At 35.6% G+C, this 17,410-nt stretch overlaps 2 protein-coding genes across 5 annotated transcripts; one reads left to right on the top strand and one right to left on the bottom strand.

Annotated features, from left to right (window-relative positions):
* Positions 1–7,215: 7,215 nt before the first annotated feature.
* On the top strand, positions 7,216–11,946 carry LOC113297133 (thylakoid lumenal protein TL20.3, chloroplastic-like). 2 transcript variants are annotated; one of them, XM_026545541.1, is made up of 7 exons: positions 7,216–7,384; positions 7,462–7,679; positions 7,787–7,816; positions 8,089–8,195; positions 8,900–8,934; positions 9,402–9,530; positions 11,428–11,946. In XM_026545541.1, the coding sequence occupies exons 1-7, from the start codon at positions 7,340–7,342 to the stop codon at positions 11,617–11,619; spliced, it is 756 nt and encodes a 251-aa protein (XP_026401326.1). In that variant the 5' UTR covers positions 7,216–7,339; the 3' UTR covers positions 11,620–11,946. The 2 variants fall into 2 exon arrangements, with proteins under 2 accessions (XP_026401326.1, XP_026401325.1); XM_026545540.1 differs by having other exon boundaries at positions 7,481–7,679.
* A 2,424-nt stretch (positions 11,947–14,370) lies between these two features.
* On the bottom strand, positions 14,371–17,118 carry LOC113297135 (NAC domain-containing protein 7-like). Of its 3 annotated transcripts, none has more exons than XM_026545543.1 (4): positions 16,718–17,118; positions 15,795–15,990; positions 15,426–15,685; positions 14,371–15,294 (listed from the first exon to the last, which is right to left on the bottom strand). In XM_026545543.1, exons 2-4 carry the CDS (start codon positions 15,952–15,954, stop codon positions 14,629–14,631), a joined length of 1,086 nt encoding a protein of 361 aa, XP_026401328.1. In that variant the 5' UTR covers positions 15,955–15,990; positions 16,718–17,118; the 3' UTR covers positions 14,371–14,628. The 3 variants fall into 3 exon arrangements, with proteins under 3 accessions (XP_026401328.1, XP_026401329.1, XP_026401327.1); XM_026545542.1 differs by having other exon boundaries at positions 14,373–15,294; positions 15,426–15,700; positions 16,718–17,115; XM_026545544.1 differs by lacking the exon at positions 16,718–17,118 and having other exon boundaries at positions 14,372–15,294; positions 15,426–15,700; positions 15,795–15,988.
* Between the last annotated feature and the right edge of the window lie 292 nt (positions 17,119–17,410).

The following is a 17,410-nucleotide window of genomic DNA, read 5'->3' on the forward strand; positions in this document are numbered from 1 at the left end:
TTGAAGACTTCATTGGGATTCGTGAAGCCATATCCAACTATTTTCTCTGTAGTTGTATATTTTGATATTACTTTTTCTATCGTGTTGAGTTTAATATTCTCTAAGATTTTCTCGAGATTTATATCCGATAGGTAAGATATAAAAAGTAATCACAAGAGTTCTTCGTCTCAGAGTCTTGTGATTCCGCAATAACTTCTTATGTTAATCAGTTAGGTTATTGTGAGGTGACTAATATTTCTAGGATGCTCTTTGGGAGTATAAGACTGGATTATTAGTTGAGTTTCATGTACACCTTTATTAAAGCACTACTCGGTCGAACTCGCAAGCTTTGTTATCTCAAGATTGTTTGTCAAGTTTAGTTGCCAAAACTATAAGTTTTGATTTCTAGTCTACTTATAGCTAAGTCTCAGACTAGGATAGAAAGTGTAGTTGAGCTCTAGACTCTACGGCGTTCATCATGCAAAGACGAAAAAATACTCAAGGAACTGGTGGATCTTCATCGACAAAAAGGTATGTGGAGACTTAAACTTATCTATCACTCAAAAGTCTATCTACTCTATCTCCTATCTTGAGACAAAAGTCGTATTGCTATATAGACTTCGATTATACACATTTGCTATTTCGAGCAGAGTTTATCTCACTTATCTATTTCTCGAAATATGTGGTGGTAAGCTTTCGCTTTGGCCAAGTTCATCTTTACTCGTGACGATAGTCATGTTAGTTATTTCAATCTCTTGAAATCGCTTTGATGAAAAATAATGTGTGAATAACCACTATATAACATCCTCTAAGAATGTTTCAATGATTGAAATGATAGTTTATAATATATAACCATGTTTGGATATAAACATTTTATGTGAACTCATACTTGTGTAAGTCCAAAACCCTTGAACCAAAGTATCGTACTTTGCTTGTTCAGGATGACCGGAGCTAAGTCCGCGTACCCGTACGCGTACTGTCGGAAGTTCACATCCCGTGAATTTCTGCCGGAGTTTCTGAACTGAAAACAAGCTCAGTCCGGGTACTTAAGTATGCGTACTTAAGTGGGTTATTTTCTAAAAACATTTTAATTCGTGAACTAAGACATTTATAAATTAAGCAATGTAATCTTTGCAAACCGTGGCTATAATGTTCATGAATCGATTCGAGTGAATCAAAACTGTTTTTGCTTCTATTGTGCCTTGTATACTTCTATGAGACTAAGCAATTGAACAACTCTCTAACTAGTTCATTTGAGTCATTTGAACTAGTTATGGTGAAGATGAATAAGGTTGATATGAAAGTGCTCATATGGCTAACCATTGGTTAACTATTGTTGAACCAACTAGGTGTACACGTTTAGGTACGGTTACTCAAACCTAAATGAAGTTAAATTTAATTTGTGTATAACAATCTAAGTTCGATCTAACGGTTGAAAGATATCATCTTGAATCTAATCGGGTTTTCATCTAACGGTGAATATTGAATGCTTTGTTACCAAGGTAACTTAGATTGCAAACCCTGATTTGGAGACTATATAAAGGAGAACTCTAGCAACTGGGAAACCTAATCCCCACACCTCCTGTATGATACTAGTTGTATAAGATAGAGTCGATTCTCCTTTAACCTTAGGTTTCTATCGAGACCCTGTAGGTTAACGACTTGAAGACTTCATTGGGATTGTGAAGCCAGACCCAACTATTTTCTCTGTAGTTGCGTGATATGATCTTTCTGTTTCTATCGTGATTGAGTACAATCATAAGATTGGCTTGAGATTAATTTCCCTTATAGGCAAGATATAAAAGTAGTCACAAACATCTTCGTCTTATCGTTTGTGATTCCAGAATATCTTGTTTCGCGAGTCGATTAAGATTATTGTGAGGTGACTGATATTTCTAGGTTGTTCTTCGGGAATATAAGTCTGGTATATCAATTGGTTCATGTTCACCTTGATTTATCAAAAGATGGAACAAAACTCGTAGGTATTTCTGTGGGAGACAGATTTATCTATTACTGTAGACTTTTCTGTGTGATACAAATTTCTTTATTAAAGTCTTCGACTTTGGGTCGTGGCAACTATTAGTTGTGGGTGAGATCAATTAAGGGAATCAAGTACGTAGTATCCTGCTGGGATCACAGACGTAAGGAGTGAAATTGTACCTTGGATTAGTGTGAGATTGATTGGGGTTCAACTACAGTCCAGACCGAAGTTAGTATGTAGTAGGCTAGTGTCTGTAGCGGCTTAATACAGTGTGTGTTCAATCTGGACTAGGTCCCGAGGTTTTTCTGCATTTGTGGTTTCCTCGTTAACAAAACTTCTGGTGTCTGTGTTATTCTTTTCCGCATTATATTTTGTTATATAATTGAAATATCACAGGTGGTGCGTTGAATCGATCAATTGTAAATCCAACCTTTGATTGTTGATTGAAATTGATTGATCCTTGAACATTGGTCTTTGGTACCGTTCAAGTGATTTCTCTTGTATTCAACCAGACTCGCGGATTTCTATTTGCTTGAGTTGGGGTTGAATCGAGAAATTGAGATATAACTCTTTGATATACTTTTTATTAAGATTGAGTCTGTCTGTCTAATTGATTCTCTTACAAAATATACTGGAGTTAGTCCATACAAATTGCTAAGAGAAATATTGGGTGAGGTTGTTAGACCCCCACTTTTTCAACCTTGATCTTTATCTTAAGGCGAAAACAAAAACCAGAATAGACTTATCTGTGGGAGACATATTTCCTTATAAGTCTTTGACTTTGGGTCGTGGCAACTCTTAGTTGTGGGATTAAAGAGGCGTAAGGAACGCGACTGTACCTTAATCAGTGTGAGACTTGGTTAGGGCTCAACTACATTCCAGTCTGAAGTTAACTTGTAGTAGGTTAGAGTCTGTAGCGGCTTAATACAGTGTGATATTCAAATCTGGACTAGGTACTGGGGTTTTTTGCATTCGCGGTTTTCTCGTTAAAATTTTTTCTGGTGTCTGTATTATTTATTTTCCGCATTATATTTTGTTTATATAATTGAAATATCACAGGTTGTGCGCAGTTCAATCATAGTTGATAAATCCGACCTTATTTGTTGGATATGACTTGATTGACACTCAGACATCGGTCTATGGTACCATCCGAGTTATTCTCTTAACAATCAGGTTCACAGATTTCTATCCGTTTGATTTACTGATTGTGTTAAGAAAGAGATAAAGCTCTTTAGTATTTATTCTGATTGAGACTCAGTAACTTGGTGCTCTCAGATTTATATTGGAGTTTAGTCCATACAGATTGCCGAACAACGCGTTTTCAATTGCTCGCTGGGATTTTTTTTGTTAGAGCGTAGCTCGGTCGACCTCGCATACGTTGCTATCTCAAACATGTTTGTCAATGTTAGTGATCAAAACTATGAGTCTTAATTTCTAGCCTACATAGCTAAGTCTCAGACTATGATAGAAAAGTGTAGTTGAGCTCAAGGACTTCATAGCGATTCATCATACAACGACGAATATCTATACAAGGAACCGTGGAACTTCATCAACAAAAATGTATGTGGAGACTTGAACTTATCTATCACTCAAAAGTCTATCTATTCTATCTCCTACTTCTTATGAGACAAAAGACGTATGCTATATAGACTAGATCATACACATTTGACATTTCGAGCTGAGCATTCATTGCTTATCTTTTATATCTAAATTGTGTGTTGGTAAAGCGTTTCGCTTTGATCAAGTTTATCTTCACCTAGTGACAAAAGTCATGAAAAGTTTCAATCACTTTGAGAATTGCTCTGACGTGAATCGGTCTGTGAATAACGGCTACATAACGTCCTCTAAGAATGTCTCAATGATTGAAGTTTTCAAACTTTGTTGATCAAGAGAAATCGGGAGGATTGTGGAATTGGCTTGCCAAGTCCGCGAACCCAGTCCGCAGACTCAGTCCGCGAACTGTCGGAAGTTCTCAACCGAGAATTTCTGCTGGATTTTACAAAACTCGTTTGTGTGCTAAGTCCGCAAACTTAGACTGCGGACCCAGTACACGAACTGGCGGAAGTCTTTCCGATAATTTCTGCTGAGTTTGGAAAACTCAACCGATTAACTTAAGTCCGCGAACTTGTTTGTGAACTTAAGAGGTTATGATCTAAAGATGTGCTCTGAACATGAAACATTAAATTACTAAGGAATGCTTTATGCAAACCGTGGCTATAATGTTCATGAGCCGATTCAATCGAATCGAATCATCTTTGTTTCAATTGTGTCTTGTGTAGTTACATAAGATCTCATAGAAATTGAACAACTCTTTAACTAGTTCATTTGAGTCAATTGAACTAGTTATGGTGAAGAAGAACAAGGTTAATATGAAATGCTCATATGGTTAACCTTTTGGGTTACTATGTTGAACCAACATACACGTACACATTTGGGCATGGTTTTCACGAACCCAGTAAACGTTTACCAAAATGTGTGTGACAAGCTAAGTTTTCGATCTAACGGTTGAGAAATATTAGCTTGAATCTAAATCAGGTTTTCATCTAACGGTGAATAATGATTGATTTGTAACTAAGGCAAAACCCTGATTTGAAGGCTATATAAAGGAGACATCTAGCATTGTGCAAAACTAATCCCCACACGTCTGTGTGCTACTAGTGCGGCCGCTAGAGTCGATCTCCATTAACCTTTGATTTCTTCTCTAAAATCAGGTTAACGACTTAAAGACTTCATTGGGATTATGAATCCAGACCGATACTACTTTTATCGTAGTTGTGTGATCTGATCTTGCATCTTCTATCGTACGAGTACAATCGATTGATTGACTTGAGATCGTGAGAGTTCTCCTATAGGCAAGATAAAGAAGCCACAAACATCTTCGTCTCACTGTTTGTGATTCCTCGACAAACCGCCTGTGTAGTCAGGAAGGATTGTAGAGAGGTGATTGATTAATCTAGGCTGTTCTTCGGGAATATAAGACCAGATTATCAATTTGTTCCTGTTCACCTTGATTTTATATCTTAAGACGGAACAAAACCTAGGGTTTATCTATGGGAGACAGATTTATCCTTTGATAGACTTTTCTGTGTGAGACAGATCTGTTTATTATCAAGTCTGTGATTTTGGGTTGCAGCAACTCTTGGTTGTGGGTGAGATCAGCTAAGGGAATCAAGTGCGTAGTATCCTGCTGGGATCACAGACGTAAGGAGTGCAATTGTACCTTGGATTAGTGTGAGATTGATTGGGGTTCAACTACAGTCCAGACCTAAGTTAGCTTGGAGTAGGCTAGTGTCTGTAGCGGTTAATACAATGTGTATTCAATCTGGACTAGGTCCCGGGGTTTTTCTGCATTTGCGGTTTCCTCGTTAACAAAATTTCTGGTGTCTGTGTTATTTCTTTTCCGCATTATATTTTATATAATTGAAATAATACAGGTTGTGTGTTAAGATCATCAACTTCTCTAATCCAACTTTTGGTTGTTGATTATAGTTGATTGATTCTTGGATATTGGTCTTTGGTACCGTCCAAGTTATCTCTCTTTGATAAAGACTCGCAGATTTTTATTTGCTTGAGTAAAGATCAAATCGAGAGATTGAGATATAAACTCTTTGATATATTTTTTTATTGATTGAGTCTGACTGTCTAGTTGATTCTCATAAAAAGTATATTGGAGTTTGTCCATACAGATTGCTAAGCAAAATATTGGGTGGTGTTGTTAGACCCCCGCTTTTTCATTTTTCACTCCCTTTTCATTTTTATTTCTTAGGTTTTGAGACTTTTATTTTTCAGTTTTTCTTCCATCTAAAGGGCAGTCCTTACCCGCATGGAAATGGAATTTGGAATATTCAAAATAGCTAGTCTATTGCACTAGCTATTAATTGTGTCTTTTCTTCAAAACTTATAGAATGAATGAGTGCCATAAAGACCCAATATATTACTGTAAAAACTCCGGAATGGTAACTGATTTCCCTTTGCCTATGGGGATGAGCATTTGGACTGAAATTCGCGCATCCGATCCGTCCCGTCCCAACTACATACTTGCGGGAGGGTACCCAAACAGATCACTAATAGACTAAATGCGGACGTAATTTTTGAGATCCAACGGATTTTGGATTGGTGTGAGTGCATTCTTAAAATCCTGTTAGAAATCTGCACCCGTTAGATAAGGATGTTTATGTGATTTTTATAAAACATGGGGCCGGTATTTTTAATAGTCCATTATATAGTCAATTTATCTCAATTTCATTTTCTTCCATCAAGCTTTCAGGACATGAGCTTGAGAGGCAAATTCAAGTCATTCTTGTTAGTTTTGTTTATCTATTTAAAGATTTAATTATAAAGAAATCCATCGGATCATCCACATATAATCTATCCATCCATTGGATATTGGTTTGGATGCGAACGCCAAACCAAAATCTGCCATGCATCGGATTGGATGCATATGCGTAAAAGACAAATTGTCACATGAATAGTAATAGACGTTCACTACTGTTAAAAGGCGAACGAAGAACTACCCGCTCATTTTTAACACAACGGCTAGTGTAGTTACTTCACTTACCTCCCTAAAGCTGGCTCCATTATTTTACTCCCTCCGTCCCACTCCTAAGTGACCTATTTGAAATTTGCACAATTTTTAAGGCAAGCAAGGAAAATAGTGTTTTTAATCATTTTTTACAATTATACCCTTATGAATAATAACTAGTGAAATTTAAAAATGGTTTATCTCTCAAAATACTCCACGGATGTTCGCAAATTTCATACAATTGAAAAGCATTTTAAAACACTTACGTAACGAATATAAACATGCCTATCAAATTATACATATTTCATATATTATTTATAATTAACTAAAAGGATAATTCCGAAATATCTCATTGTTTAGTGATATAGGTCACTTATCATTGGGACAAAATCTAAAATCAAATAGGTCACTTAGGAGTGGGACGGAGGGAGTATATGATAAGAACCGTGACTTCAAAGTTGAAACAGTACAAAAGTAATTTTTTGACCTCACTTTTGGATGGGCATTCAAAAATAATTTTTTGAATTCTAGAAGTAAAAATGTAAAAGGTCAATTTGGATAGCAAAATAATTATTTTTGATTTCTGTTTTTGGTATCTAAACGTGCTATTAAACGGAGTATCTAGCAGTCGGAGGGTGTTGATCACCTACTTCAAAAACAGTTGTTGGTCGCTAATTTCTTGTCCTTTTCTTCCCTCCACATCTCATTATCAAAACCTCATCCGCTTTCTTTTCACTTCTCAAATTTCATTCCCCAATCTGTAATGGCACTCTCTTCAGCTTCTCCCCTCTCCATCAAAACCCTACAAATCCCTTATTCCTCTTCTTCCTCTTCATTTTCTAGGGTTCGAATTCCATATGCAAAACCCCACTCCTGGAGACCCAGTATTGTCTGCAATTTCGGTGAGTTCCTCTTTTCTCTCTCTCCTTCTCTTTAATCATCAAAAATTCGTGTTAATGTAACCCTAAACCCTACACAGAAATCTGAAATTTCTTCAGGTAAAGAAAATGAAAGTACTAAAGAATGTAAGAATTGGAATGTTCTTATTTCAACGACATTAGCTACTGCTGTTATTAGTTTGAGTTGTATAGGAGGAGGAACAATGCCTGCTCTTGCTGATCTTAATAAATTCGAAGCTGATACTCGAGGGGAATTCGGAATTGGTTCCGCTGCTCAATTCGGTTCAGCCGATCTTAAGTTTGTTCATTTATCCATTCTTATTGAATTCAAGTTTACCTTTTATAATACCATTCTAATTCCAAATTGATGTTTGTTTTGATTTTCCTGTTTTCATGATTATATAGAAAGACGGTGCACGTGAATGAAAATTTCAGGTAATTCTTTTGGTTTTGGTGCATTTGGTTATTTTGAGCTTAAAACATGTTGCATTTCCCGAATTGAGAACATATAACTGTAGACCGTAGACAATTATGATCCCAAATTAGCTTTCAAATTCAAAGGTTGAGATCTGTGACCAGCTCTTGTCTATCGTATGTTGCAATAAGCTTGTTCTCAATTCTTTATTATGAACAATAATAACTTAGTAAGTTTTAGTTATGCATAATATGCTCTGGCTGATTAAGTGTTTGTGTGTTTCTAATTGCAGACGGGCCAACTTTACATCTGCAGATATGAGAGAATCTAATTTCAGCGGCTCTACATTCAATGGCGCATATCTTGAGAAGGCTGTCGCTTATAAGGCAAACTTTTCAGGTTTTCCACTTTACTTTCCTGTTTAAATTTAAATTATTTAGCAATTTTCTTAAGATTTTTTTATTATGTGAGTGTTCTATGTACCACCTTTCTTCGGAAGAGTGCTTTATGTACAATGTATAAAAATTTGATCAGTACTTTTGCTTACTAATCCCAAATTACAGAACCCTGCATGTGCTTACCTTTGTACGTCTGACATCAAAATCAAGCTTCATATGCTTGTGTATGTTGAAAAGTAATCACATTGAATCTCTCTTTTTTGTTGGTGTAACTGGTCCGATGAGAAAAATCCAGTTTTATGTTGGAAGGGTGTATCCAGGCGTCTCAAACCACAATGATCTTTGGAATACACACTGGTCCAATAATGCAACCAGTAACATGCTAACAGAGTTTTTGAGGTCTTGAAATTGCTACGATGGCTCATATTAGTATATTACAACTTGCAGTTCAAATACCTTCGTTTTTTCCAAGTTAAGAAACTCTTTACTTGATATCAGAAGTGAAAAGGCAATGAGGTCTATTTTGTATTAGGGATAGTCGAAGTACTGCCTGTAGCATATGACTTCGCCATTTCACATTCTTTTTTAGGTCTATTGCCTCCAAGAAACAGGGATCTAACTGCATTTACTATTTTTCAGTCTCTCCAGTTGTATTTTCCTTTTGACCAAGTCCTTAAAGTGTGTAATTCTGGTTTCCTCCACTAGGTGCGGATTTGAGCGACACACTGATGGATCGCATGGTAAATCTTATCCTACTATTGTATTGATCTCCATCCTTTATATATAAATCATTTCAAAAGATATTTGTTGTAATGTTATTAGCATCATGGTACTATTATGACGTCCGAACTCCTGAAGCATAGGTTATATTATGATGTCCAAATTTCAAAATCTAAGATACCATCACGGGTACTATTTTGATTCAAATTCACAGAATTTTGTTAAAGTGAGAATATAGAAATTAGAAGTTTCTAAGAATGTTTAATAAGTCTACCATTGGGGCAAACATAAAACCAGTTAAAGTAAATTTTCGGTTATGGCTGTGGAGAACGTCTGTTACAATGTTAGCTTTTTGTATATTAACTATTAAGTATTTACAGCTATGTAGGAAAGTTTTTTAAAAACATAAGTGGTCCTGTGGCTGTAATGAGAAGAATTTTAACTTTTTGTTTATTCAGGCTCTCATCTTGTCATTGTTTCTTTTCAGGTTCTTAATGAAGCTAATCTTACGAATGCCGTGCTTTCTAGATCAGTCCTCACTCGCAGTGATCTTGCTGGTGCTGTCATTGAAGGTGCAGACTTCAGCGATGCTGTTTTGGACCTTCCCCAGAAGCAGGTAATTCTTTGAAACAAAATTATTGTTTCATGTTGCAGGTAATTGATAGCTTGGGGTACCGATGCCATAACTATTTTACTGGTTCTCCAACTTACAAACTTCTTATTCTTTTAAATTTACTATATAACATCATTTAGCGATGCTGATAATCGGTTTTGGATACTAAGTACAAGGTGTCAGTCAGTTAAAAAAGGCAAAATGCAGATGGCTGTGCACTTATATATTACGTTGATGTAAGTGTGTCTTCCATGGCGCCCTAAGGCTTTTCTCAACTCAAATGGATTTTGAAGGATAGAAAATTTAGGTCACATAATGGGCAAATCTAGAGTGAAATGCAACTTTTAGAACAAAGTCTAGATAATTATACATTTGTAAATAGATACTTATGGATAATGAAAATACGTAGGAATATGTAGACTTGGTAATTGGTACATAAATTTCAAGTTAATTGAAAATTTTGGAGATTATCTAGTCTGTCAGCTACTTTTTGTGTCCAATGTACGTTAAAATTCCCATAAAAAGAGATTAGGCAGAGGAGATTATGACATTTGTGCTGTGCAACTTGAACAAGCCTAAGAGCTCTCCTAAAGTTTATGCTGTGTTACATCATAACCTTGTAAAACTTAAAACAAGTCTCGTAAATAAAAAACCTAATTCATACAAACCTTGTGTTAAGACTACTATCTGGCATTTCCAGTTCCACCACAGTTACGTATCCCTCAAAAGATGAGCCTAAAACTAAGAGATCCACGGCTAAGGCTCAAGACAAAGCCTCGTGTTAGGGGACCTGTTGGGAATTGTCTCACATAGACATCGAGAGGCTACCAAAACCTTGAATATATCTGGCATTTCCAGTTCCACCACACTTACACATCCCTCAAGAGATGAGCCTAAAACTAAGAGATCCACGGCTAAGTCTCAAGACAAAGCCTCGTGTTAGGGGACCTGTTGGGAATTGTCTCACATAGACATCGAGAGGCCACCAAAACCTTGAATATACAGATCCCATCCCATCCTTTCACTGACTATTGTTTGAGTCAGATGCCTTCAACCTTGGTATGCCGTTTGCTTGTCCATGTAATCATGTGCTATATTTTTCTTGCTATAGTTTGTTCCTTCAAATCTTTTTGCACAATTGTAACACCATATTGTGCACCTATCTACTGAAGTGTGAGATGTGCTGCTTGTTTGGACGAGAAAACCCCAACAAAATATAGTGTCCTTTTTTTTTTTTTTTATAGATAGATATGATATGATTCTACCGTAAAATCAACCTTAGGACGGAACAGAACAGGACAAGTGGCTCTGATTATAGGATTTCCTGGATTTGATAGTATCTCTCAGTGTTGGCATAAAGTCATGTCGAAACAAATTTTATGTTAAAGAGCCGATTACATTAAATTGAAGAAACAAAAACTGTAAGGTCCTCTTTGCTTACTGTCGTGTTTTATAGTTGTCTTTCATGCCCAATCTTGAGTCAATTTGTACTTGTGAATCTGTCTGCCCGGAGTTCCTCTTAGATGAGTGTTTAGGACTTGAATGCTTGTATGGATTATTATAACTAGGAGATTGTTTTATCTAGAGCATCTTAACTTGGCTTCAGTTGCAAATTCTTCTGGTTGTTTTCTTGTATGGATAATACAATTAGTGTTAGAAACTGAAATTAGTTGGTGTAGTAGTCCAGCTACTTCATTGTGATAAGATTCGAAAGGACTCACAAGGTTCTGTAGCATCTAACAACTTATCTTAATATTTGTAAATATGGAACCGACAAATGAGTTTTTGTACTTCGAATTTGTAGTTTCACACTTCCTTTCTTTTCCTTACTGGAACTTTTGTTTGGATTTGCTTTTGTTTAATTGTGGCTCAGATGTCATTGCCTTCATTATGTGTCCAGGCATTATGTAAATATGCAAGTGGGACAAATCCAGTAACAGGAGTGAGCACAAGAGCAAGTCTAGGTTGTGGAAACAGCCGAAGAAATGCCTACGGGAGCCCATCTTCGCCTCTGTTAAGTGCTCCACCACAACAACTGCTTGACCGTGATGGATTTTGTGATCCTGCTTCTGGTCTCTGCGATGTAAAATAGTTACATATATATCTTTCACCCAAGGTCCTCCTACATCTTATATTCAATTACCTGCAAGTAAATTTATATTTTCTACAAATTAGCTTCAAAGGCATTTAAAACAGGAAGCTTAATAGGCATTCTGAATTTTCTACAAATTTGTATACCGACTTAAATGTCCTTAAAATCACGTTTCTACAATGAAAACAAGTTGGTAGAAATAAAACAAAGATGTCAGTTTCATTGCTTTACCTAGTGGGAATGTATCATATCAGATAAAGGCAGAGGAGAAATATAGTTTACAATACAAAACAAGCCTTTAAAGTGGAACTTTTTCAATAAGTTCTTTTTGTTTCTCCTATTTGAGATGATAATCTTCCAACATAGTATAATAATATTAATATCTCTTCTTTTTTGTTGCTGAAAGTTTAATATTTCTCCAGGTTGCAGTTAAAACAAGGCTTCAGGTGGGATACTTAATTTATTAATTTTGAATCAAGCTTTTAGATTTACTTTCGGGTCCAATTAAGGGATAATCTCTATTTGAGTTTATATTGAAAAAGAACAAAGGAGTGGAAAGTAGTGAAAACAAAGAAAAGCAATCAAATTTATGTTTCAAAGTTTTAGTAATCAAAGTAATGAATGATGTCTTGTTTGCTAAATACACAGCATTTGGGTAACCTAATTATCCATCCACATGACCATCTTTGTACTATCTTAAGAGCACAGTTACATTACTCCCTACCATCCTTCGACTCCTCGCGGTCCATGTGGCAAACATTCTGCAATTTTTTTTACTTTAATCAGTAAAAGAGATTAAAAATGAAAGAACCTTAATGATATGAGGAGTTGCACGTCAAACATAGTAATCAGTGAAGAAGCACTTCCATTTTGATGTCTTTCTTTTCTCTAGGAATCCGTCCTCTTTTGTGAATCCTAAAGACAGTTTCATTTTATGTTTCTCTCTTATGTTCCTGATGATGATGAGTTACAAGCTCATAAAAGACCACGCCCAATTATGAGACTACAATGTTTTTCTGCAAATTTACATCATCATAAAGGCCTTCTTCAACATATATCCAAACAATTTATATGCCGCTAATAGAAGCTTGAACATTTATGTTCTCTTGATCCCAAAATAAAGTACATAAAACAATTTTTTCTACTAGCTACCTTCGTTTTTGTTCTCCTCTACACTTGGGATTCCGGTTCAAAGGTCTCGGAGTAGGCGAGCTTTTTTTTACGGCAAATTAATCACCGAACAAAATGACTGTTTATCTAACTAGCTGGGAAGCAAGCAACTACCTAGGTAGTATGTCAAGGTAAGTAATGGTGCTTCTTAACTGTTTCATCGAAAGCTAGTTCTGATACCTAGCTAGTTGGTTTTTCTTTTACCACTAATGTGTATAGAATAGAGCTCTTTCTAAATACGACGGCGAGGTGGTTCCTTACTATATCGAGCTAGTTTTTGTCATGACTTTTTGTTTCGTTCTTTCTTTCTCTCTTTAATTTGTTGATTACAAGAAGAAGATGCAAGTATTTTTTTTCCGAAACAGCAAAATTCATTCAAGTGCGCTGAGAAAGCACAAGTAATACAAGAAGAAGATATAAAGTTAGAATTTACTCATTCTCTATAGTCTAGATTATCTATATCTGGTCTCTCATTTAGCTGCAACCGAAATGAAAACTATGAGAAGCTAATGTTTGTTCTGCTGCTTATTAGTTACACATTTACAGTAGTACTTCTCACAGAGTTTCTAGTTCCAAAGGCATGACCAATGTTGGCGATGAAATTTGAAGTCCATGCATGAAAGGAAAACCAGGTATGTCACTGTTTCCTTTCTTTGACTAGCTAGTTAAATCTTCATAGAAAAGTTATTTCCTTTTTATATATATTGATAACTGATCTCGTACACTACTTTGTCAAAGTTATGATTGTCGACACCAAGAAAAGAAATTACAACCCCATTTAGATGGCATGCTCTAAAAGATATGACTTTGCTTATTAGCTACTCCTTATTAAGGAAAAATTGGTGCTTTTCATTTACCTCCTTACATAATCTGTTGTAATTGTTGCACATGATTGATTTAGTTTAGGGGTAATTAATTAGATGTTACCCCTAGGTGGAAGTAGCACTGAGGTGTTTCTTTTAGCTACTGTAAGATGTGTTGTCTAGCTAGATGCTATCCATACTTGCACTTTTTCCATCCGAATCCTGTTCTGCTGCTGCGAATTACACTCTCACACTATACGTAGATAAACTTTTTTTGCTGCATTCCCTATGACAGTCTGTCTTATGTTAAGCATTTAGCAATTCGTCCATTTCGTCCATTATAAGTTGATTTTCACGGAGAATTTTGGTCCAAGGGCTTTTTCATGTTATTGGAGTAGGTGTTCAAGGATAGATCGAGCTTTGCTTGGCCTAAGATGAATGTGTGGCGAGTGAGTCCTTCCTATCAAGGATCACCATTTTATTGTACAAAGAAAGACGACTTCATGCACATTTTATTTTACTTGAAAACTCATTAAAGATTTTTGCTAAATATGGAATTTAATGCCATGTAGGCAAGCACATTTTTCATTCAGATGGTTTCTTCAAACTTACATGGTACTTGGGTACAATTTTCGAACTTACCTCTCAGCTTTTGCCTTTTAGAAACAGAAAAGCAAAAACTTTATACAATTCTAACTTAAAAGACTTCCAGAAGAAAAAAAAAACATCGAAATACGTTGATGTTCAAGTTCAAGACTACGAAAACAGACGCTTTGAGGCTTTATCAGAATAATTCGATGATCTAAAGAAATAATAGTAAGTAATACAGAGAAGTAAGATTATGCATTTAGAAACATAAATGCTATTATGCACTTAATACCATAGTTTGTACTTATTATGGTAATAATCATGAACATTCCAAAGGGTATATAACAACCCAATCAAAGGATAGGTGTTCTGTACTATATACTTCATGTACATATATTATAAAAGCTCATAAGTTTTCAAAATACAACAGTAGATTGCTCACAATTTCTTACTTCCATGGATCGATCAGACCACTGGAAGTGGACGTGGAAGCACATTGATCTGGTGCGTACACTTCTTCCTTATTTGATTGTTCGACGAGAATGTTAACATGATCGGAAGTTGCATTGAGCATATCCATTGATGAATTTGAGTAGTTTCTTTCTCTAGAAATAACATCTTGTTGGCTTAGTAATTGAGATGCAACAAACTTGTCGAGAACCCTCCAATTAGTTACCTGATCCATTGCTACTTGCTCCCTGTTAATATTGCCACGATCATAAACTGATGAACTCGAGTACTCATGCATATATTCTTGTGTAAGTTGGTTCATATCAAGACCATATGCTGCATTAGGGTTTCCAGCACTAAGACTGTTTGTTGCTAAGTATGAAACTTTTTGGCTCTCTAACAATTGAGGAAGTTGATGGAAATTTGGATCATGTGGAATATTGTGGTAAGACTGTGAGTCAATCTCTTTCTTGCAAAAATAAGGATTATGGTTGAGAAATTGAGTTTCCATTTGAGCATATGTCTTAGGGCTCTCATCAATATTGTCTGCTGGCATGAATGTAACGTTTTCATCGTACCAATAAGAAGGTGAGTCATGTTCATTCTCCATTCTTGTCATTGCTATTTTCTTCTTAAACACCTTACATACCACCCAACCCTCTTCCTGCATGATCAACAATTTAGAAAGATATTTAGAAGAAAATTATCAAGTTAGTTAGATCAATAAGTTGTTGAGCACTTGAGTACTAAAATGAAGATAAATGTATGTATAAAATTAATATGTACAGTACTTGCCTGGGGAGTCCAATTTTCGTTCGTCTCAAGTCGATACTCATGCATAATGTAATCGGATTTTTGTCCATTTGGAGCTCTTCCTTTATAAAAGACTAATGTCTTTCTCATTCCAACCAGCAAACTGTTCTTTGAGTAAATGGCTTTGTCTCTTCCGGTTGCTTTCCAAAACCCTGCTGTTGTCGCTCTATTAGTTCGAGTTCCAGTTGGATATTTCTTATCTTTATGGCTAAAAAAATACCATTCGCTCTGCTCTTTCGTCCCTATGTTGCACTTTTCTGATCAGTTACGTTTAGTGATACACAATTAGAGACATTTTTTTTTAATAACTTATAAATCAAAAATGTAATGGCTAAAAATGTATATATATACCTTGAAGATCCCATGGTTCAATTTTATAAAGGTCCACATCTTTAATGACATTTAAGTCAATCCTTCTTGATGAAATTTTGTTTCGCAGATAATAATCAACAAGTTCTTCTTCAGTTGGATGGAAGCGAAAACCTGGTGGAACATTTGTTGAAGCATCCATGTGTATAACCTCTAATGATATCTGAAGAAGGAAATCCTACATTTCATGTAAAATATACACAAACTAAATATATTAGTGTTTTTCTCTTTGAATGTGTTACTACTAAGCATAGGGTGAGTAAAAGTATCACTTATATCTTGTCTCGCTGATAAGTGAATAATTACTTTTTTTTTCTGATTCAATAATGTGAATTCACAAATATACCTACATTTATATGTATGTGCTATTGAATCAAAATGACGTAACCTATCAATCTATGTTGTTTCATGGGATAAAGAAAAATGGTTTATCAAGAGAATTCAAAAGTGACAACCCTCTTAAGAGGAAAAGAATTAAAGGAGGATAAAAGAATCCAGTCGGGAGTGTGACATGTCCTAGATTGATTGTTCTAAACTGCTTCTTTGTTCTTGGAAACAAGTCAGAAGGTTCTTCATTACTAAGATCTTATATTATATTAAGTTATAGAATTATTCTAGGGTAACGGACTAGCTATATCTAGTTTTGACACTGTATATTTTGATCAAGCTGGGAGAACAACTGGTTCAAATCCACACGAGAATATTAGACTTGTAGAATATCAAGACAACATTTATTTGAGCACGATTCACGACCATATACAACAAGCAATTACTAACGTCCAAAACATATAGATGTATATATTATGGATCTTCATGGAATAAAACCCTAGCTAGCTATAACTACAATTTGATTTAAAACACACATAAAACGTAAAACACAGAAATATAAAAACAAAAGCTCTTACCAACGGAGTCTCAGATGACCTTATCTGTTGAAGCAGTACGTACGTCTAGATGTTTCTGTACTTGTGAAGTGCTGCTGCAATAGATAACACCTTAAGATTGATAGATAAAGAGCGAGCGAGAGAGAGAGAGAGAGAGAGAATTCAAACAGTTAGATGTCTGAATTTCTCTCTCGGTGCAGTTTGCAAACGTCACCAGACAATTCCTCAAATGATAGTTCCAAATATGTACCGAAGTTTGAGTAGAACACAAAACAAAGCCGAGGAGAAAGAATTTCACAAGGAGAAGAGAAGGAAGGAGGGAGAGAGGGAGGGAGGAAGAGAGAAGAAAGATGATATGATTAAATAAGAAGCAAAGATGAGCTCACACGCACGCTCAAATTAAAACCCTAAAATTATCTATCATCATATCAACCTCCCTCTGTGTCTCTCTCTCATTATACCTCTCAATTTTTATGGAAGTCAGTGGAAGCTTGATTACTGGAAAAGCTTTGATGAGCAACAAAGAAAGAAAGAAATAAAGAAAATATTAAAAAAAAACAACAATGAAAATGATGAGAAAGAGAGAGATAGAGAGAGTGAAGGCAAATTGGCGGGGTTCTTTTAATAATCAGACACAGCGTAACCGCAACCGCTATATCCACCCGCAACTGAAAATGACACCAAAATCTTTTCAAGACAAGAAGAAAACATCAC

Source organism: Papaver somniferum, chromosome 7 (assembly GCF_003573695.1).
Source record: "Papaver somniferum cultivar HN1 chromosome 7, ASM357369v1, whole genome shotgun sequence".
NCBI lineage: Eukaryota > Viridiplantae > Streptophyta > Magnoliopsida > Ranunculales > Papaveraceae > Papaver > Papaver somniferum.

What these genes read in the sequence shown, in the direction of transcription:
- LOC113297133 (XM_026545540.1), top strand. Translation starts at nt 7,246, where the DNA reads ATGGCACTCTCTTCAGCTTCTCCCCTCTCCATCAAAACCCTACAAATC. An exon ending in ACACACTGATGGATCGCATG is followed by an intron (nt 8,935 to 9,401) that starts GTAAATCTTATC and finishes GTTTCTTTTCAG; the next exon opens with GTTCTTAATGAAGCTAATCT. An exon ending in TGGACCTTCCCCAGAAGCAG is followed by an intron (nt 9,531 to 11,427) that starts GTAATTCTTTGA and finishes TTATGTGTCCAG; the next exon opens with GCATTATGTAAATATGCAAG.
- LOC113297135 (XM_026545544.1), bottom strand. Translation starts at nt 15,954, where the DNA reads ATGGATGCTTCAACAAATGTTCCACCAGGTTTTCGCTTCCATCCAACT. An exon ending in TGAACCATGGGATCTTCAAG is followed by an intron (nt 15,701 to 15,794) that starts GTATATATATAC and finishes GTAACTGATCAG; the next exon opens with AAAAGTGCAACATAGGGACG. An exon ending in ACGAAAATTGGACTCCCCAG is followed by an intron (nt 15,295 to 15,425) that starts GCAAGTACTGTA and finishes TTGATCATGCAG; the next exon opens with GAAGAGGGTTGGGTGGTATG.